Source organism: Acinonyx jubatus, chromosome F2 (genome assembly GCF_027475565.1).
Source record: "Acinonyx jubatus isolate Ajub_Pintada_27869175 chromosome F2, VMU_Ajub_asm_v1.0, whole genome shotgun sequence".
Classification (NCBI taxonomy): domain Eukaryota; kingdom Metazoa; phylum Chordata; class Mammalia; order Carnivora; family Felidae; genus Acinonyx; species Acinonyx jubatus.
In genome coordinates, this window is record NC_069394.1 from 37,738,522 (window position 1) to 37,761,293 (window position 22,772).

At 33.2% G+C, this 22,772-nt stretch overlaps 1 protein-coding gene across 12 annotated transcripts in view; it reads right to left on the reverse strand.

Annotated features, from left to right (window-relative positions):
- VPS13B (vacuolar protein sorting 13 homolog B) overlaps positions 1 to 22,772 on the reverse strand; it is a 794,855-nt gene that overhangs the window by 653,565 nt on the left and 118,518 nt on the right. For all 12 annotated transcript variants that reach the window (XR_008292721.1, XM_053208413.1, XM_053208414.1 and 9 more), the window contains exon 16: positions 11,681 to 11,805. Coding sequence is in view for 11 of the 12 variants with exons in the window: in XM_053208413.1 (XP_053064388.1) it covers positions 11,681 to 11,805 (125 nt within the window). In the remaining variant the exon portion in view is untranslated. The remainder of the gene's footprint in view (positions 1 to 11,680; positions 11,806 to 22,772) is intronic.

A 22,772-nucleotide genomic window follows, 5' to 3' on the forward strand; every position in this document is an offset into this window, starting at 1 on the left:
TCTCATTGGACCAACACTCTCTGGTTGTTAACATGTGTTGCATGCTCTTCATGCACTTAAAAAAAATCAAAGAGAAACATCTGATATAAAGACAGATGTTATTTACCTATAGTAGTGTTTTTTCATGTCTTTTTAATCCCATACACACACACTCTAAAAACTTAAAGTAGGTATTTTTCAATTGGTCATTTAAACACATTATAAGATCAGAATCAAAACATGACAAAAAATAAAGCCTGAGAGGACTGTTAAATTATAAAAACTGTTCTTTCAAGGGAATTTTTTTCAAACAATAATGCATTAATATTCTAAATAAATGTACTTTATATAGTAAAATATAAAATTAATACAATGACAAGATTTATAATTTCATAATTGAAAATTATAGCTAAAATGTTGCAAAGTGTTGAAATTAACCAAAATAAATCCCAAAACAGCATAAGCAGAGGCTTAAAAGTTAGTACTAAGAGAGACAACAGAACATCTGATGAAAACATGTTCATGTTATTTATTAAGTGTAATAGCAATTTAAATAACAATCATGTTATTCATTAAATTTAAGATTCTGGACTATTACTCCTATAAAGATTACTTAGGAGGTAGTATTTTTTCACTTTAAGATGTGTTATTAAAAATCATTCAATCAAGATAAATTCACAGAAAAATCAATGACATCTTTGGAGGGAAAACAGTCATAATCGGTAAAGCCTAGATTTATGTCTATTCTCTATTTCCCAACTCTCCAAAAGAAACATAAATAAATACAGGGATTTACACAATAAAACTATTCTTTCTGATATGAACAAACTGGTAGTTGAGACTGCAAATGCAATTTAGGTCAATTTTTCACCCTGATACAAATACAAGGCTGTAAATAAATTAAATGAAATACAGAGAACAGTAAAATAAGTTTTTAAAAAGTTTTAATCTTGTTAAAGATTTAGACTACTGTGCTTGTTGTCACTTAAAATACTTTAGAGTCCTATGATATCTCACATGTTAAAATTAGGTTTCTATTTTTCTCTTATTACTCTCTTAAACTATGCTTTAAAAAACACTACCTTCATTGATTTCACTCAATGAAATCAAAATATGTGAATGCGCATATATAAAATCTATTTACAAAATATTTTCTTATGCAACTGAAAATGCTATGAGACTCAGTCTCTGGCCACACAGTGGCCTAGAGAAATCCCACAAGCCCTACTGAAAAGAATCAGTTGTCTGATGAGTTTGGGTGAAGGATGGAACAACAAAGCAAGGAATAGTGAGTCTACTAGCTAACACGCTAACCAGTCAACCCCTGAATCGACACCGGCATTACCCCTTATTATGAGCCAACTGTTCTCACCAAAAGTTGACGCACTCCAGGAAAAGAGAAAGGGACTAACTGCAGTGGGACCAGAAAGAAGTTTGGCAGCCACATGAGTATATATATCTGTCACAAATCATTGAGTTGTACACATAAAATTGCTGAATTTTTGCTATATTTAAATTATACTCTAGTTTTAATATGAGAACTATGTTAATGAAAACAGTGGTATACTTCATGTAATAATCCATTACAGGGCACTTTATAAACTACATCCTACACAACTCTAAAGTAATATGAAAGCTTGGTACAGTTCTATCTAGTATTTTCAGGTGTAGCCAGACCTCTAAATACTTTTGTGATTTTTTTCATTACTCATAGGGATTCTATAAAAGAATATTTTGAGAAATTATGAAAAATTAAGTATTCACCTTCAAATATTATTCCTCCCCCAAAAAATAAAGATCATCATGAGACTAAACAATCTCTAGAAACAGAAACTCCAAGAGCACTCATATCTGAATATTTGCACTTATTAGGATAAAAAATTTAAGATATTCAAGAATGGCACATTTAACTTATGTTTCTCTTCAGAAGCTAGAATATTAGCTTTACAATATTAAAGCTAATCATTTATTTAAAAAATTGAAGATGAACAAAAAGAAAATATACATACCTTTTCTTCCTTAAACATTAATATGACCTAGTATACTTGTACTTTTTTCTAATGTCTTCAAAGTTTATGTTAGCTGATCTAAAAATGTTTATAGAATTATTAAATTCTACTTGGGTTCATTTTAATTAACATTTATTAAAAATCAATTATATGCTAGGTCCTGGACCATTAAGGCAATTATAAAGAATAAAACCAATCAAGATGCGAAAATTATAAAGTCCTATAATGACAAGACTAGGCAATTTCAAAATGAATTAACTTACCAAAGATTTAAATTCTATTAATAAAAGACCCAGTGCCAGCTATTCATCTCCCTGATAGGAGTTAAATTCTACATTTAAATAAGTTTTAAAGCAATTATCACAAAAATTATGCAAAAGCTTTTATGTATTTGATGTTGAAGAAGGGGCTAATGACACAAAGGACATTCTCAGAACATCCCAAGTCACAGTTGTAGCAACAACTGTAACCAGGTTTGAAAGCCATGCATACAACTCTGGAATTTAAACATTTCTGAATAAGGGTATGGATAGTTATTTGCAAGCCTGAATATATTTTACTCGGTTAAAGAAAGCCACATACAGATGTAGAATGAAAAACAAATTAGCTACTGGCTATGTCAAAGATGAATCTCAAAAACATTATCTAGAAATGTGAAAGAAGCCAGATACAGGATACCACATTTTGTATGATTCTATTCACATGCCATAAAAAATAAATTTATAAAGAAAGTGGTTACCTGTGGCTGGAGCTGGGGATTAACTGTAAATGAGCATGTAAACTTATTGGGAGGGTGAAAATGTTCTAAAACTGATTCATGGTAACAGCTGCATAACTCAATTAAGATGCTAGAAATCACTGTATTTACATACCTGAAATGAGTGAATTTACGCTATGTAAAGTACACCTGAACAAATCTGTTTATTAAAGAAAATACAAGTTAGCAAGCCTACTCCTATGGAAGATGCCTTCCTTATAATGCAAACTTAATGCCAACTTTTAAAGACACTCCCTCACTAACGGTACTGGGGACTAACCTTGGGTCTTAATCCACATAGATCTAAAACTATTCACTGTATACACTATTCACTGTATGTATATGCATTAATAAGACAAAGATATGTATGAAAGGAGTAAAATAGTTTAGAATATTTTAGAGACAGAGAAAAACTGAGCACTGCTTGGGGAGGGGCAGAGAGCGGACACACAGAATCTGAAGCAGGATCCTGGCACTGGGCTGTCAGCACAGAACCAGCCTGACACAGGGTTCAAACCCATGAACTGTGAGATCATGACCTGAGCAGAAGTCAGACGCTTAACTGACTGAGCCACCCAGGTCCCCCAATCCACCACTAATTAAATGGTTTTCAGTTCAAATATGAATCATTAACAAAATTAGACAGAAAAATATAGACTAATTCAAAAATATTATGCAATCAAAAACTACGTATATGCCTGAAACTAATATAACACCAAATGTTAACTATATTGGAATTAAAATTAAAAAAAGAAAAAGAAAAAAAGAAAAAACCTAGGGTGACTGGGTGGCTCAGTCAGTTAGGCATCCAACTTCAGGTCATGGTTTGTGAGTGCAAGCCCGCCTCGGGCTCTGTGCCGACAGCTCAGAGCCTGGATCCTGCTTTGGATTCTCTGTCTCCTCTCTCTGCTCCTCCCCCCACTTGTGCTCTGTCTCTGTCTCTCAAAAGTAAATAAATGTTAAAAAAAAAAAAAAAAAAAACCTATGTAAACGTCTCCTTACAAGGCTTAAGACAGTAAAAAGGTCAATTTTATGAAATTAGATTATAAAAGACAATATACACTGCCTCTTAAACCAATTTAATAAGCACAATTGCTTATTTTATTTTTTTTTTTAAGTTTTTTTTTCCAACGTTTATTTATTTTTGGGAGAGAGACAGAGCATGAACGGGGGAGGGGCAGAGAGAGAGGGAGACACAGAATCAGAAACAGGCTCCAGGCTCTGAGCCATCAGCCCAGAGCCTGACGCAGGGCTCGAACTCACGGACCGCGAGATCGTGACCTGGCTGAAGTCGGACGCTTAACTGACTGCGCCACCCAGGCGCCCCATAATTGCTTATTTTAAAAAAAGTGATGAAGCCTATCCTTATGAATTTGACATGACATATATACACGCACAACACACACACACACACACATATATACACATACACACACATATATGTGTCAGCCCAGATATGTGAGAACCAGGAGGTATTTACAAGTTCGTTTTAAAATAGGTACTAATATCCCAATCTTCCTACTGGTTCTGAGACCTACATCCTCCTGAAGCCCATCCTGGATGAAAAGCATTTTGATTTAATCAGTTGTGTATTTGCTTTAATCCGATGAAAATCATTTTGATTTAATCAGTTGTGCATTTGCTTTAATTTTCATTCTATTTAGTATTATTAAAGTGGTCTATAACATCAGTCTATAGATGGTCAAGCCCTGTAAGTTTTGAAGACAGATAAGTATCTTTAAAACGTGTTGTTGTTTTTTCTCATATAAAGTTTGTTTATTTTGAGAGAGAAGGAGAGAGAGCATGAACAGGGGAGAGGCAAAGCAGGCTCCACACTGTTAGTACAGATTCCAATGCGGGACACCAACCCACAAACCATGAAATCATGACCTGAGCCAAAGTCAGATGCTTAACCACCTAAGCCACCCAGGCGTCCCTAAAACATGTTTGGGTTTTTTTTGTAAGAGAAGAAATTAAGCGGGAAAAGATCTCCCCACAATGTAGAAAGTTATAAAATCTTTCTGCAGAAAAACCAATCTAAGTTAGCTATCTCTGTAAACGGTAAAAGCAAAAACTACTGTGAAGATAAACTTGTAAACACGAAGAATTCTAACAAGTTTACCTTTTTCCTCCTCCCCAAAGTAAGAACTATTCCAAATATGCATTTGATCACTTTTTACTTGCTCAAGCTATACCAGTTTTTACAAAAAACTGTGTCAAATGTAAATGATAACGTTTTAAGACAAAAAGCAAAAGATTTATAGAAGAGGTAAACTAAGTTTCTGGTTTGGGAGTTAGATTAAGATAGAGTCTTAACATTAAAAAGCAATGTTTCCCCATAGAATTGGAGAAAAAAAACTTGCAAATCATATACATAATAAAAATTTAGTATAGAGAATTCCTAAGGAGCACCTACACCTCAACAACAAAAATAATCTGAATAGCAGCAATAAATTTGAATATATATTCCCCCAAAGAAGATATGCAAGTGGTCAATAAGCAATTGAAAGGATGCTTAATATCACTAGTTGTTAGAGAAATGTAAATCAAAACTACTATGAAACACCATTTTATGTTCTTTAGGACAACTATTATCAAAAAACCTAAAATAATGAGTGTTGGTAAAGATTTAAAGACATTGGAACACTTGTGTACTGTTGGTGGAAATGTAAAATGGGACAGCCACCGTGAAAAACAAAATGGTAGTTTGTCATGAAATTAAATATACAATTACCATATGATCCAGCAATTCTACCTCTAGGTATATATTCAAAAGAAGTGAAGACAGGAACTCAAACATTTGTACACCCACGTTGAAAGCACCACTTGGCAATAGCTAAAAGGTGCAAATAACCCAGATGTCCACTGATGGATGAATAAATAAAGTATATACATACATTGGAATTTTTCAACCTTAAAATGGAATGAATTTAGAAGAAAAGGGAGAGAGGGATGAAAGGAGAGAGAGAAGGAAGGAGGAAGTTAGGGAGGACACGAGGGAGGAAGAGGAGGAGGAAAGAAAAATTTCTGACATATGCTACAGCATGGATGAATCTTGAAAACTTCATGCTAAGTGACACAAGTCAGACACAAAAGGACAAATATTTAATGATTTAACTTACATTAAGTACCCAGAATAGTCAAATTCATACAGAGAGAAAGTAAAAAGTTACCAGGGACTAAAAGTAAGGAGTAATGGGAATTTACTGTTTCAATGGGTACAAAAGATAAAATTTATGTAAATGAAAAGTGGTGACAGTAGTACAACAATGTGAATATACTTAATGCCACTGAATTGTACACTTAAAAATGGTTAAAATGGTAAACTTTCTGTTTTGCATATTTTATCATACATAAATTAAAATAATAGTAATAATAACTTTTAAGTAGTGTGGTACAGTTGAAGGAGCCCTGAATCAAGAAAGGGAGGATCACACTGAAGCACTGATATTTACTGTGTGGTCTTAGGTTAAGTAATTTGAACTCTCCCGGACTCAGTCTTTTCATCTTTGAAATGAGAAGATTGTAATAGATGATGAAAGGATTTCTTTTCAGTTCAAAATATTCCATGAAAGCATGTTCCAGATCCAAGAACTGAAGCTGACAATCAGGCTGCTGCCACTCAAGTGGAGGTAGCATCCCAACTAAGTCTTACCAGTTTTAAGACATTCTGTTCAAGACAGTATTTATCACAAAAGCAGATGAAAATAATCATAGCTCTGGAACAAAGTGAATTAAAAACCTCTATCTCCAGGGGTATTAAAAATCCCAACTCTATGTTCTTGAGGTTCAAACTGTGGTATTATAAAGAACAGGGCAGTTGAACAACGTGATGTTGAACCCTGTAGGGTGGGTTACTTATCCTCTATGTTTGCTGATAAATAAATATTGGCTTTTTTTTTTTTTATCTTGAAGGGCCTAGCCTCCATTAAAGCTTAAAACATTTATTCTAGTGTTATTCTGAGCTAAAGCAGGAAAATGGCTGCTTCAGTTTTTGTTTCAGGGAGGCAAAAAGATCAGTATCTGTTCTCTTAGCCTTTACACACCACATCAATTACCATGAGCCGACTAACGCCAAATTTCCTAATTAACACTGAACTCAAACACAGATTCCCAGCAACACCTTCCTCAAACAAAGGAACTGTTCAATAACTTCATGAGCCAAAACCAAGACATTTGCCACTGTGTTAAATAAGGAATGGGTACTTAGAGGGATCCCTCAATCTTGTAAAGAAACGTGTTTTCCCACCTCCTTATGTCTATGAAAATGACTCATGACACATATAAGCAATAATTATGAAAGAGAAGAAACATGAAAGCAGATTTTGACTCAATAAAATAAAGAACTCTAGAGCTGCCCAAAAATGAATCTGGTTGCCTCTCTCTGGATAAAATGTTCAACCCATGGAAAAACAACTATAAATCAAAAGCTGCATCATAGACTGATAAATTGAGATAATGTCTAAGATTCCACCTAACCCTATTATCTACAATTCTATGAGATCATTACAATAATATCTATATACTATTAACTGTATACTAGGAGATACTAGGAGAGTTCAGATTTATTAGCTGTACTATCTCAACTGTCCTCTCGATACATAGAAATCCACTTTTACTACAAGGCAAGAAGTACACTGAGCCTCTGGAGATGATTAACAAAAGATAATGTACATCTTCACACCTTCAGGTAAGAAAGGCACCAAAGACTTTAGAATCAGATAACCTTCCATGAGATTCCTTGCCCAGACACTGTGTGACTTGGGACAATTTATGTAACCTCCCTGAGCTTTAGTTTATAACAGAGAATATCATCTTAAGCTCACAGCGTTGTTAATGAAAACTTCATTAAAGTACCTAACAACCTAACACTATATAAAAAAGTATTTTCTTTCGAATCGTATCCATTCTTTAATAATCTGCTTTGAAGTTACCATCTTCACGTTCTCCATGACTTTCTAAGCCAAAATAATTTTTCTCTGAACTTCCAAAGTATGTTGCACCTATCTCTCTAGAAATGAGATCACATTTTTGAACCCTCAAATATAGGACAAAATGAACTTAAGACTATAGTATAATTGCAATTTAACAAGCCTGGTGAGGAATAAATGGGGTTAATGAATATTTCATTAACTAGTTTAACCTTTTTGTTTTTTAAGATTAAAAAAGCTCAGACACCCTTAATCATGTACAAGTCAAGGCCCAAAAGGAGACTTCCAAATTCCTCTCCCACAGTACCATTCTCAGATCCAACGGACCAACCTTGACTTTGTTCAGACAATATTATCCCCATAGAAACTTCTGCACCCCAAACAATCTCCTGATGTCTAGATATCTACCCAATTCAACCAATAAAACCCAATTGTACTGCCACTTTCTCTCTGAAACCAACCACGATGTCGCAGGGAAATTTTCTACTTTCTTTAAACAGGACATTTCGCTTAAGCCTCAATTTTGCCATTGAAAGACAAATGTTTTCTTGTGTGTGTAGTGTCCTCTCCCACTAGACTAAGTTTTCATGCTCTGTGGATATCCCTTACCCTCACTGCATTCTACTGTATTCTTTCCCCAATTCCAATATGTACCACAATGCTTATCACAACATAGAAAATCAAAAAATATTTATGAATGACATCCAATCTCCCAAACAACTGAAGCTTCTTAAGGAAAAGGGAAAATGGCAAAGGAATAAAAAATAAATTGACACACACTTTAGATACTTATTTTTCAATTAAAATTACAGATCAAAAATGTCTAAATGTTCAATGTTCATGTAATAGAATACTGCATAATGACAAAAGCAAACAATCTAAAAACTACATTCTGCTGTCTGAATCTCCCAAACATTACTTTCAGTGACAGAGACCAGTCAAAAAGGAGAATATGTTGGATGATTCTATTTATGTCCAAGAATAGACAACACTAATCTATATTATTAGAAATCAGAATAACAGTTAACACTGCAGGAAGGTAAGTGAGAGAGGCTTTTGAGATGCTGATAATATTCTCCTTGATCTTTCTGCTGGTTACCAAAGGTCCAATTCACTTATGAAACACCATAATTTATGCACTTTTCCATAAAATATTAGTATTTCAATTTAAAAGTTTGGAAATAAAGTTAATGTGTTTATTATAGTTTCTCTGTTCTGAAAAAAAAATGTTAACTCCAAGAATGTATCTAGAAGCCTAAAAGCATTATCACCACAGTAGAAATTTTTAAAGTATCTACAAGAGACCAAGCCTTAATCCTACTTAGAATAACATTATAATACTTTATTGCCCTTTAACCAATACTTTATTGCCTGCTTTTAAACATCCGATAACTAAACAAAGAGAAAAATTAAAATTTGAATTAACTGCTCAAGACTTCTGTCATTAAATATTATCATCACTATGTCTTTCCCACTATATCCTACATAATTTAATCCTGTTCTAAGGGACTAAAAGAATTAAAAGTTAACCTGATTTAAAGTAATGAAGAAAAAAAATTTTTGAAATGTTTATTTATGTTTAGAAACTGTGTAATACAGAAAGATAAAATATGATCAAAATATTTTGAAAAAAATAAATTCCAAGAAACTGGAGTTTAGTGTTAGCTTGTTAAAATATATTAACAGGAACATTCATACAGGAAAAAAATAACTTATTTTCAATGTTACTTAAACCATATATTTCTAAAAATTAGCAAAAATGATTAAAATAAATGTTAGCCTGAAATTTCACATATGATTAGCATCAATTTAGACATTTTTAAACAAAAAGTATAAAACTATTTTTGTTTTATATAAAATCTAGATTTCCATTACTAACTTACACATTCCAACTAAAATTTTTTTCAGTGTGGTATAAGGGTTTTAAAATCCATGGCCTATAGTAAATATGCTCTTCTTATTGAATAGATAGGTAGGTAGGTAGATAGATAGATAAATATAAATATACATAGCATCATACATGTGCTTTAGGAAACTGGAATATAATTTTTAAAAATTCAAATGAAACAGCTTATATGATTTGAGGCAGGGAGATACCATACTGGGAACAGAATTGACATTAAATGATACAAACAGGGTGCCTTACTAAAATAATCCTCACTCACTACATGAGTTAAATAAAATTCTCAGTTCTCATATGATTTTGATTTAATGCAAGCACTATATGATATATTTTATCTGGGATCTTATTCATTTCATTTAACTAAAATACATATCAATTTAATGAGTTTTACATGTATTACTTTCAATTTAGAGTTGCTAAGAACAAATTATAGTTTATGGTCTATTAATTATGGAAAATAATATAAAGAAACTATTTCAAAGCAAAATACTCATGTAAAGCATAGAAAAATATCACTCGAATATCACAGAAGTGGTCTTAACTACAAAAAATCAAGTTACTTCCAAATATAAGCATTGTGTGATCTCATGCTTTTAGTATTTTAAATGGAATATTTTCTTCTAGATGTCAGCAGGCATATTTTCAACCACATTTGACAATACTTGCAGTAAGTCCTTCACATCCTTAAACTAAGCCTTGCCTATTTAAATACTCAATTTTTTTCATATGAAGGCTATAATTCATTTTGAAAATTTTGGCTTTAAAAAAAAGCTAAGTATTTTCTAAGGTAAATTGCACCGTTTCTAAAAATATCAGTATTATAATGATAAATAAATCAGCACATAACTGAGATAACAGTACTTACAAACATCTATTAAAGTTGATAATCAACATACCAACTGGGACATATCCCATGGTATTTCTTAATAGATTGGAATATAAAATTTGGCTCAAATACAACATGTTATGTATATACAAATAAAAAGTTAAAAAGTAAATCTCTATACAACATAATATATGACACGCGTGGAATATGGATGACTAAGGACAAAATTAAACTTATCAAGAGAAAATTAAGAATGATCATTTAATAATGGTTTCATTTTACCAAAAAAACTGGTTCCAAGACTTAATTAACTGCAACTTCTATATTTTTTTAATTTTCTGGATCAATAGGTAAAATTTTTGAAGATGTGAGCAATTTATAAATTTCATTTTAAAAGTCATTAAAGAAATATATTTTTAATAAATGAAGTACTTCAGATAAAATATATTTTCTAGAAGTCATGTTGCTTTTCATAAATAACTAATAGAAATTAACAATCTGTAAAAATTAGCTTACTAATTAGGATGGGAAAGCAAAGACATATTCCATCCAAATAATAAAAGTAATCTAAATTTTAAAATGTAGAACTATTTCACTAGAATATATTTCATGTTTTGAAACCTTTTTTCATACCTTCAAGCAATTTTCTTTTTAATATATTAAAGTTTGTTTTCAACTAAAATTTAAGAAGTCATAACTACTGGCTTTCTTTCTATAAACCTCTTTCAATTTAAAGAAATACGACCTCCAAATAAAGTAACCTAAAAACAAATGAAAATAGGGTCTAAAATCCATTTCATCTAAAATACATTAACTACAGACATATCAAATGTCTAATCTATGTTATGGGTATACTTTTCTCAGTGCCTATGAATACACATGAAATTGTTACTTAGGTGACAAATACTTAGGCTTTGATATTAAATGGCAACTTTTAAAAATCTTTGTCCATATCCTCTTAAAAAGGCAAAAATAAGGTACTTGCCCTTACAGTTACTAGTACAGTATGAAGCAGCAACAGTTTACTCTAGTTCCAACATGGATTAAGTTATTACCCCGACAACAGTTAACATTACCACAAGAGAGACTATGATCTAGTATACTTCAGGCATTAAAGAGAGATTTTTAGTGTCTCAGTAAAAGGCAGAAGAACTTCAGATATTTTTCTAAGGTTTTGTATAAAACTAACACACTTGCATAAGAGACACGACTGAGTTTTTTCCCCTTCATAATACATGAAAATTGCCCTAAGCCATATTTTAACATAATACTTACCAGCATGTGGGTAGTTTCAGAAGTTTAACATAAAGAGCAGTGCTGAAAGAGGGAATAATCGGTACAGGTAAGCAGTAAGATCCCCTACAATCCAAAGATGTCAGTCCTGCCTGGAAACCAAATATCTGAAACAAAAAGAAAAGATCCAAATGTTCACAGAGACAAAGTTTTAATAAGCACAGGATGAAATACGTCAGTTTCAATTTGCTCTACAACAGCTGCACACTAAATATGTTCCAATGTCTTTTTCCACTTCCCAAACATCAACATTTTCTTTTATTCAATTTAACATTGACTAAATCCAAATTAAGAGATTTAAACATACAGTATTTTTCATGTCCCTGAAAGATCACTGCTTCTTACTAACTCTAAGTTTCACATTTTGTTTCTAAACATAATTATTATTTAGTGTTTTATTGTCTGCTAAAATGCACACACTTTCTGGTAATATAAACTGCCTGTATTGTGCACATTGTAAAAATTAGTAAATTACTGTTAATATCATTTAATGCCTAAAAAACATTAATTACGACAAAAACAATCAAAAATGTATTTTGCCTTCAACTTACATTATGCACACACAAAAAGGATATCCAAATATATCCTAAAATGTTACAAAGTACCCCTTTCTTTTGTGAAAATTGTAGGGCTAATGTTTTCACCCCAGGAAATTTGGTACATGACATACATTACTCTTCATATGTTTATACTTAAAACGAGATCACACTCAAAAATTTTAAAAGCATTCCTTAAAATTCCTGAACAGTATATTTGCTTTGAAGGAAGAACCAATATAACATCACATTTTACATGAACCACTATAGAGAACTTACTACAAATGAGTTCCAATTCGTTCCAATAATATAAAAGATAAACATCTCAAACATAAAACGCTAACACACAGGGATACAAAACAAAGTTACTGGTTTCCAACAACATACTAAAGTAAGTTAACCCTAACACTTATCTTTCCTTATTATTTTTTACTCCTTGGATTCATAAAGCACTGAATTTCCTATCTCTAGGATTTATATTAACTGATAAGTTCTACAATGAAACATGTTTAAGATTGTTCAATTTTCAAAAATACTTTCATTCAATGAACTTATAAACTGATGATCAATTTCTTAAAAAAGTATTAAACTATTCCCAAATGGTTTCAAAAAGCTATCATGTCCCTATCATTCATCAAACTGACAATGTCAAATCATTTCCTTTAAAGTCAGTTTTAAGTGAACAAAATAATTTTTTAGAAATGAGACATTAGTTAGAATTACATATTTTTAGAGAAAAACTTCATTTCAAAGGACCTACCTAATTACTATCAAAGAAAATGAAAGTGAACACCTATTAATTCCTATAAATCCTACTGTCAACCACGTGGCAAGAAATACAGACTGAGAAAAAAATGTTTCTAATACTTAAATGATCAACCTTGAAAATTAAGTTATCCACATCCATTCTCTTTACAGACTTGTTCTGAGCAATACTGTATGCAAAGAATTTTTAGGCACTGTGCAATTTCAGCATTTCACATTTCCTCTAAAAGGCCCATTGTAAAAGATTCTAAACTTTACAATTACTATGCCATTTAATAAAAAACATTGTAAAACATTGCCCAACCTCCAAATATTTCTAGACTATGAATAAGGTTAATATTTTATCATATTACATTATCTGTGTCCAACTAAGAACTCTCTCAAGGCACTTTCTAATATTCTATAAAATGCCCAAACAGTATAATCACAGACACTATCAGTAATTATACTCAGATGGAAACGGTGTAGAGGAGATCCCTGCTGGATGTTTGCAGAACTGCAAAAGACTCTGGGGAAACCATACCTTATTCTGTAATATTTTTTAAACTATTATTAAATTTGTATGCTGTTCAGAGACACTTCTAAGAGAACATTCAGGCAAATATAATGAAAGAGGGCCTACCTACTATATCAAAAGCAATTATTTCAGGGCAGCCTAGGTGGCTCAATATTCAGGTGAGTGTCCAAATCTTGATTTCACCTCAGGTCATCATCTCACGGTCATGAGATCAAGCCCCACATAGGGCTCCAGGCTGGGAGTGCAGCCTGCTTAAGATTCTCTCTTCCTATCTCCCTCTGTACCCCCAAAACACACTCTTTCCCCCTTTCTCCCCCCAAAAATTATTCAAAATAACCAATTTCCAACTCTCTTTTTCATTTTTTAATATTTATTTATTTTGGGGAGACAGAAAAAGACAGTGCAAGCAGGGGAGGGGCAGAGAGTGAGAGGGAGACACAGAATCCAAAGCAGGCTCCAGGCTCCGAGCTGTCAGCACAGAGCCCAACGCGGGGCTCGAACCCACAAAGCATGGGATCATGACCTGGGCTGAAGTTGGACACCCAACCAATGAGCCACCCAGGCGCCCCTGACTCTCTTTTAAATTACAATAACGAGGGGTCGCCTCCGTGGCTCAGTCCGTTATGCGTCCGACTTCCCTCAGGTCATGATCTCACCATTCATGTGTTGGAGCCCTGTGTTGGGCTCTGTGCTGACAGCTCAGAGCCTAGAGCCTGCTTCAGCTTCTGTGCCTCCCTCTCTCTCTGCCCCTAACTCACTCGTATTCTGTCTCCGTCTCTCTCAAAAATAAATAAACATTAAAAAAATGTAGGGGCGCCTGGGTGGCTCAGTTGGTTAAGCATCTGACTTCAACTCAGGTCGTGATCTCATGGTTCATGAGTTTGAGCCCCGCATCGGGCTCTGTGCTGACAGCTCAGAGCCTGGAACCTGCTTTGGATTCTGTGTCTCCCTTTCTCTCTGCCCCTCCTCCGCTCACGTGCGCGCTCTCTCTCTCTCTGTCTCTCTCAAATATAAATAGACGCTAAAAAAAATGTTAATTACAGTAATAAAATACATAGATTTATAATACCTAACTAACTTGTCCACAGCCCTTAACCAACATTACAAAAACTTTATCTAGAAAAATGGAAACAGTATAAATTGAAGTTGCTTTCACCAAGGATAGTTTATATACTCAGAAACAGAGTAAAAGTACTGAACACTGCAACTAATCATCTGAACCAGCAAAAAACAAAGAAGCTGTAAGTGTAAATACCAATAAAAATTTTAGCTGAAGGAAAGGTCACCTTGAATAAGATGACTTATACATCACATTAAATAAACAATTCAACATGTAGTGCCACCTTTTAAAAAAATCCAATTAGAATATTAAAAATTTATCATCTATATTTTAACACTTTACAATGTCCTTGAATTAACATAAATAGAAGAAACTGTAGATTTAGAAATATAAAAAATTTCTAGTAAGTTTTTAACAAAATTACTATGCTATATTATAATTTTCAATAATAAAAGGCAAAAAGTATAAAAACACACTAACTGTAAATGACAATGAAAACATACTAATTGTGATGTAAAATAAATCATTTTTATGCTATTGTCATTTTAAGACACCCGGTACAATAGTATAACCAACATCCTAAAGATATGTCCCTTTCTTAAAGGGACCAAAAAAAAAATCAAGCATTGACTTCATGATGAAACTTCATCCATAATTCTGTTGCATTTCTATCACCAATAATGAAGCAGCAGAAGGAAAAATTAAGGAATCAATCCCATTTACAATTGCACCAAAAACAATAAAATATCTAGAAATAAACCAAACCAAAGAAGTAAAAGACCTGTACTCTGAAAACTACACAATAATGACGAATGAAACTTAAGATGACATAAATAGAAAAATACCCCATGCTCATAGATGAAAACTAATATTGTTAAAATGTCTATACCACCCAAAGCAATCTACATATTTAATCCAATCCCTATCAAAATACTACCAGCATTTTTCACAGAGCTAGAAAAAAACAATCCTAAAATTTGTATGGAACCACAGAAGACCCCAAATAGTCAAAACAATCGTGAAAAAGAAAAACAAAACTGGAGGCATCACAATTCTGAACTTCCAGTTATACTACAAAGCTGTAGTGATCAAGACAGTGTGGCACTGTAACAAAAATACACACTTAGATCAATGGAACAAAATAGAAAACCCAGAAATGAAGCCACAACTATATGGTCAATTAATCTTTGACAAAGAAGGAAAGAATATCCAATGGGGAAAAGTCACTTCAGCAAATGGTATTGGGAAAACTGGACATGAACATGCAGAAGAATGAAACTGGACCACTTTTTTACACCATACACAAAAATAATTCAAAATGGATTAAAGACCTAAATGTGAAACTTGAAAACATAAAAATCCTAGAAGAGAACACAAGCAGTAACCTTTTTGACATCAGCCATAGCAACTGCTTTTTAGATATGTCTCCAAAGGCAAGGGAAACAAAAGCAAAAATAAACTTTTGGGACTGCATCAAAATAAGAAACTTCTGCAGAGCAAAGGAAGCAATCAATAACACTAAAAGGCAACCTACAGAATCGGAGAAAATATTTGGAAATGACATACCCAACAGTGATTTAGTATCAAAAATATATAAAGAACTTATCAAACTCAACACCCAAAAACCAAATAACCCAAATAAAAAATGGGCAGAAGACATGAATATGTATGTCTTTTTCCAAAAAAGACATCCATATGGCCAACAGACACATGAAAAGATGTTCAATGTTGCTCATTATCAGAGAAATACAAATCAAAACTGTAACAAATACAAATACAAAACTCAAACCTGTTAAAATGGCTAAACTCAAGAACACAAGAAACAACAGATGCTGGCAAAAACGTGGAGAAAGGGGAACCCTCTTGCACTGTTAGTGAGAATGTAAACTGGTGCAGCCACTCTGGAAAACAGTATGGAAGTTCCTCAGAAAGTTAAAAATAGAACTACCCTACGACTCAGCAATGGCACTACTAGGTATTTACCTAAAGAATACAAAAATACTAATTCAAAGGGATACAAGCATCTCAATGTTTATATAGCAGCAGCAGCCACAACAGCCAAATGATGGAAAAAGCCCAGATACTCATGGACTAATTAATGGATAAAGATGAGGTATATACATATATACACACAATGAAGTATTACCATACAGCCATAAAAAAGAAAGAAATCCTGTCATATGCAACAACTCAGATGGACCTATAGGTTATTACACAAGTAAAATAAGTCAGAAAAAAATACCACATGCTTTCACTTCTATGTGGATTTTAAGAAAGAAAACAAATGACCAAAGGGTAAAAAAACAGAAAGGCAAACCAAGAAACATGCTCTTAACTATAGCAAACAAATTGATGGTACCATAGTGGAGATGGGTGGGGGAATGGGTTAAATAAGTGATGGGATTAAGGAGTGTACTTGTGACGAGCACCAGGTGTTGTATGGAGTATTGAATCACTATGTTGTACACCTGAAATTAACATTACATGTATACTAACAGGAACTTAAATGAAACCTTTTTTAATATTTAAAAAATATATAAAATAGCACAGCTGCTATTCATAATCATATGCTGTGTATTTAAAATTAAACATGGAGCACCTAGGTGGTTTAGTCAGCTAAGTACATCTGACTTTGGCTCAGGTCATGATCTCATGATTTGTGGTTCGAGCCCCACATCAGGCTCTGCACTGACAGTGTGGAGCCTACTTGGGATTCTCTTTCTCTCCACCCCTGTCCCGGTCTCTTTCTCTCTCAAAATAAATAAATAAACTTAAAATTTTTAAACCAAAAAAATAAAAATAAGTAAAATTAAATTAAACATAAAATTACAATATTATTTAGCACTCCATTTCAGGCTATATATAGAAAATAAAATCAGTGAAGTTAACAGGTATACATATCATGTTTTTACCACCATTATCCATATAACCCAAAATGTGGAAATAACCCAAGTGTTCATCAATGAAAGAGTGTATTTACAAAATGTGGTACATAAATACAATGTAGTATTATTCAGACTCAAACTGTAAGCAAGTTTAAATTATGCTATGACATAGATGAATCTTAGAAACAGTATCTTAATAAAATACAACAGTTAAATGGACATTCATCATATGATTCCACTAATATGAGGTACTAAGTAGTCAAATTCATAGAAACAAAGGGTAGAATGGTGGTTACCCAGGGACAGAGGAGAGAGGACTTGGAGTAATTTAATAAAGTTTTAGTTTGGGTTCATGAGAAGATTCTGGCGATGGATGGAAATGACACTTGCACAATTATGAATGTAGTTACTCTCCTGAACTATACAACTAAAAATTCTGTAACTGGTAATTTTTATGTTTTTTTGTTTTCCTTTGTTTTGTTTTTTAAGTAATCTCTACTCCTAATGTGGGTCTCAAACTCACAATCCAGAGATCAAGAGTTGCATCCTCTACCGAATGAGTCAGCCAGGCACCCTGGTAATTTTTATGTTAAGTGTATTTTACAAAAATAAAAACAGTAAAACAGTAAAAAAAAAAAAAAAAAAAAAAAAAAAAAGTTAATCCATTTACAGAAATACATTGGAATAAGCAAAAACTAAAGAAAGAAGGATTATAGTGAAAATTCTACAGAATAATGAACATTTGGGGAAGGAAAAGCCTTCAGGAGGTGGAATCAGATCTAGTTGATTAAAAACTGAACCTCAGAGCTAAAACTGCTTAGATATTAAATAAACCACTTCATTTCACATATGGGAAAGTGAGGTCCAATAAAGATAAAGGACTTCTGCAAAACTCCATATTGCCAGAACAGCAATTTGATGCTTCATTTGAGTTAGCTCATATATTAGCTCACAATTTCACTCCACCTCCCTCCACTTCCTCTTTCCCCTCTCAAAAAAGTATGCTAGATTCTCCACTTATTCTTTTTAAATTTTTTTTAATGTTCATTTATCTTTGGCAAAGACTGACAGAAAAACACAGTACAAGTGGGGGCAGACAGAGAGGGGACCACAGAATCCAAAGCAGGCTCCAGGCTCTGAGCTGTCAGCACGGAGCCCAATACAGGGCTCGAACCCATGGACCACGAGATCATGACCTGAGCCAAAGTCTGACACTTAACCAACTGGGCCACCCAGGTGCCCCTCCACTTAATTCTTAAAGAAAAAACTTTCTCACCACTATCTCTTCTCCAACCTTCAGTAAAATTCCATTTCTCATCTTTAATCAGCAAGTATCTTGACAGAGAAGCCTGTGAATGCTGCATTTTTTTTCATTGCCTACTCATTCTTTAAACCCTCTAAATCTAGTTTTTGCTCATGTATCCACTGAAACAAAAAAGCTCTGGACTGAAAATGACAATTACTTTTTTTTCTTATGGAGAGAAATTAAATATTTTCTCTTCACTTAGCCCACTAACAATTTAACTGAGAAAATAAATGATTTTTTCATTACCCAGAATTTTTAAAATATGAATACTGTCATTCTGTCAACTACACTTTTTTAAATATAATTTATTGTCAAATTGGCTTGTCACCTACACTTTTAAAGAAACAAAATCCTTCAGAATACCTAATGAATGCTTGTAACTCAGTAACAGACAATTCAAAAATGGGCAAAAGATCCGAATAGATATTTCTCCAAAGAAGATATATCTAAATGGCCAATAAGCACATGAAAAAAAAAGTTCAACATCACTAAACATTATGAAAACATATCAAAATCAGAACGAAATACCATTTTACGACCACTAAGATGAATAAAATCAAAATAACCGACAATAACAAGTATTAGTGAAGATGTGAAGAAGTAAAAAATGTGGTGGTAGTAGAACAGGAAAAACAATTTAACAATCCTTTTGGGAAAAAAGTTCTGTGGTTCCTAAGAATGTTAAAAATAGAGTTACCATTTGACCAGACAACTCCACACCTAGGTATATACCCAAAAGAAATGAAAACCTGTCTTCACACAAAAATCTATACACGGATGTTCATAACTACATTGTTCATAATAGCCAAAAACTAGAACCAACACAAATGCACATCAACAGATAATTGGATAAACAACATACAGTATATTCATATAATATTATTCTTCGGCCATAAAAAAGGAATAAAATCCTGATACATGCTACAATATGAATGAACCTTAAAAGCATTATGCTAAGTGAAAAAAGCCAGACACAAAACAGCATATGCTGTAGGATTTCTTTTATATATGTCAAGGGGGTGCCTGAATAGCTCAGTTGGTTAAGCATTGGACTCTTTGATTTTGGGCTCAGGTCAAGATCTCACGGTCATGAGATGCAGCCCCAGGTCAGGCTCTGCACTGGGCGTGGAGCCTGCTTGAGATTCTCTATCTTCTCTCTCTCTCTCTCTCTCTCTCTCTCTCACTCTCCCTCCTTCTCAAGAGAAGAAAAAGAAAAAGAAAAAGATAAAAAGAAGAAAAAGAAAAAGAGAAAAAGAAAAAAAGAAAAAGAAAAAGAAAAAGAAAGAGAAAATGTCCAGAATAGGCAAATACATAGAAACAGAAAGTAAGTTAGTGATTACAAGGGGTAGGAGGGGAGGAGTTAAATTTGCGATGTCTCCTGTCCACTTGTTTGTTATACCTTTATCTACTTGTTATACTTCATATATCTGAGAACAATCTTTAGCATTATTTTGTTTTCTACATTTACATAAATGGTGCCATACCTATGTATACCATTACGCTTCCTAGGATTCCCGCCAAAAATTACACTGGAGAGAGCTATCCCTGTGAGCATATCCAGACCTCCAGTTGTGTATATTTCCATATGCAAAAATTTCTCTGGGGCAGGGGTCAGCAAACCACAAGTCAAATTTCACCCAATGCCTGTTTTTGTACTGCCTACAAGCTATGAATAATTTTTACATATGAACATTCATAATCCATTTGGTGACAGGGAACACTAAGTGGGAACCCCAATGAGGTGAAATGTTACCCCAAGAAAAAGAACTCCATTCTTCTCATTAGTAAAACTGTATTATGAAAAAAGTGTACACTAAAACATTTTTACTTTCATCAACTCAAAATCTGTGGAAATTTGTTCTCTTATTATTTAAGTATTATATAAGATACTAAATTTTGTATCTTGGTCCACAGTCTAAAATAGTTACTGTCTGATCTTTTAAAGAAAAGTTTGTTGACCCTTGCTTTAGGATAGACATTGAAAATTGGAATGGATGGGTATGAGGCAGATTTTTTTCAAATTAGATCCTGCAGAAGTACTCTCCAAAATGATACCAATTTATACACTTACCAGACATGTATAAAAGCACCATTTCTCCAAACCCCCAGAGAATACTATTTTGTTGAGGTTGAAAATTAACAAATCTACAAACTCCAAGGGTTTTGATTCTACTATAATTTCTTTGATCTCTCTGAAGCATCTGCCATAGCTGATCCTTATGAGTAACAAGGCCTAAAATTTATATATTATTGTAGTTTATAGGGTGCTTTCATGAAGTTACTTTCTTCATGTTTCAATCATCAGATGCTTTGCAATGTCCTTGCTACTTGATGCTACACACACACACACACACACACACACACACACATTTAAAGGATGAGTTTAGCAGTTAAACAGAGAGGACTTGATAAGACATACAAAAGTAAGTTCCATCTGCGAGTTTTCTTCACACATCCATGCGAACTCTCCCAATTAAAAAATTTAATTATAGGAGCGCCTGGGTGGCTCAGTGAGTTAAGTGACTGACTTCAGCTTAAGCCACGATCTCACAGTTCATGGGTTTGAGCCCCAGCACTCTGTGCTGACAGCTCAGAGCCTAGAGCCTGCTTAGGATTCTGTGTCTCCCTCTCTCTCTGCCTTTCCTCTGCTCGCAGTCTGTCTCTCTCAAAAATATTTTAAATAAACCTTTAAAAATTTTTTAAGAAAAAAATAAAAATAAATTTAATTACATTAAATTGATGCTACACACCATTTCACCACAGTCACTATAGTCAAATTTAGGTATAAAGTAAAACTTGAGCATTTAAGTATTTAACTGAAAATTACTTAAGGCCTAAAATGCCACATACATGAAAAAAACATTTAAAACCTCTACTATAATATTTTAGCACTATAATAGGAAAATTTATCTTTGGAAACCTTCTCAAAGGTTATAGTAATTATGTCAAGTAACATGAACTGCTATAAACTTTACAACAAATCAGTATTTTGAGTCAGTTCCAAACAGTCCAAATAAAAACTAAAACTCTCTATACCAAATCCTGAACATTTAAAAATGTACCAGGCCACTGAACAAGCACCCAAAATACAATAACATATTCAAGACTCAAGGCTTTATATTTTAAAGTATTCAATATTCTTAATGTCAATGACGAGTTTTTCTACATATAATATTCTTGCTCTGCCCAACAACAAACTTCCTGGAATACTTAACTTACCCATTATAGATAGCTCTAGTCAAATTAACCAAAATATAAACGACAACTTTTATGTGTAAAAGCAAAAGACCTTTTCCCAAAACATAAATTTATCTAGATTATACTAGAATTAAGTGAGCTTTTAAGTTATTAACAACAGTAGTAGTAAACAACAATCCCAGTAGCTTTTATGTCAGTATGGAGGACAACCACATTGGTGACCATTGGCTTTGGTGACCATTCTCCTAAAGGATGGGACATGCCTTATTCATCTTTAATGCTGAGTGTCTGCACTATGTAAAGAACTTAATATTTACCAAACTGATGAACCCTACGTAAGCAGAATACCTTGGAAAGGTTAGTGAACTGCCTAAAATTAGTCCTGTTTCAACAAAACAAGGCAAATATTCTGAACATTATAATCTGATATTCAAGTCATAAAAATATTTGGAAAAATACACTTCAGTGAATTACAAGAATGAATAAAAAAGCACAAATATAAAATATTACCTATATATCTAGCTTTCAAAAATACTTTCTGCTACTCTCCACATGACATAAAACACTGTGATAAATAATTCCAATAATGGCTCCTATGAATCACACTTTCCTGTGTCCACACCCCTTTGAAAGAGGGTCACTCTCATCAAGGGAGTAGAGTCACCACCATCTTCTTAAAAATGGGCTTCACATGGACTTCTAGGAAATCACGTTATTCTACTCTACATGGTTTGAAAACAAATTTCAACATCTTAAACTAGAGGTGATCTAAAACTGTTACATTTATATTGGTTTCTTTATGTCCTA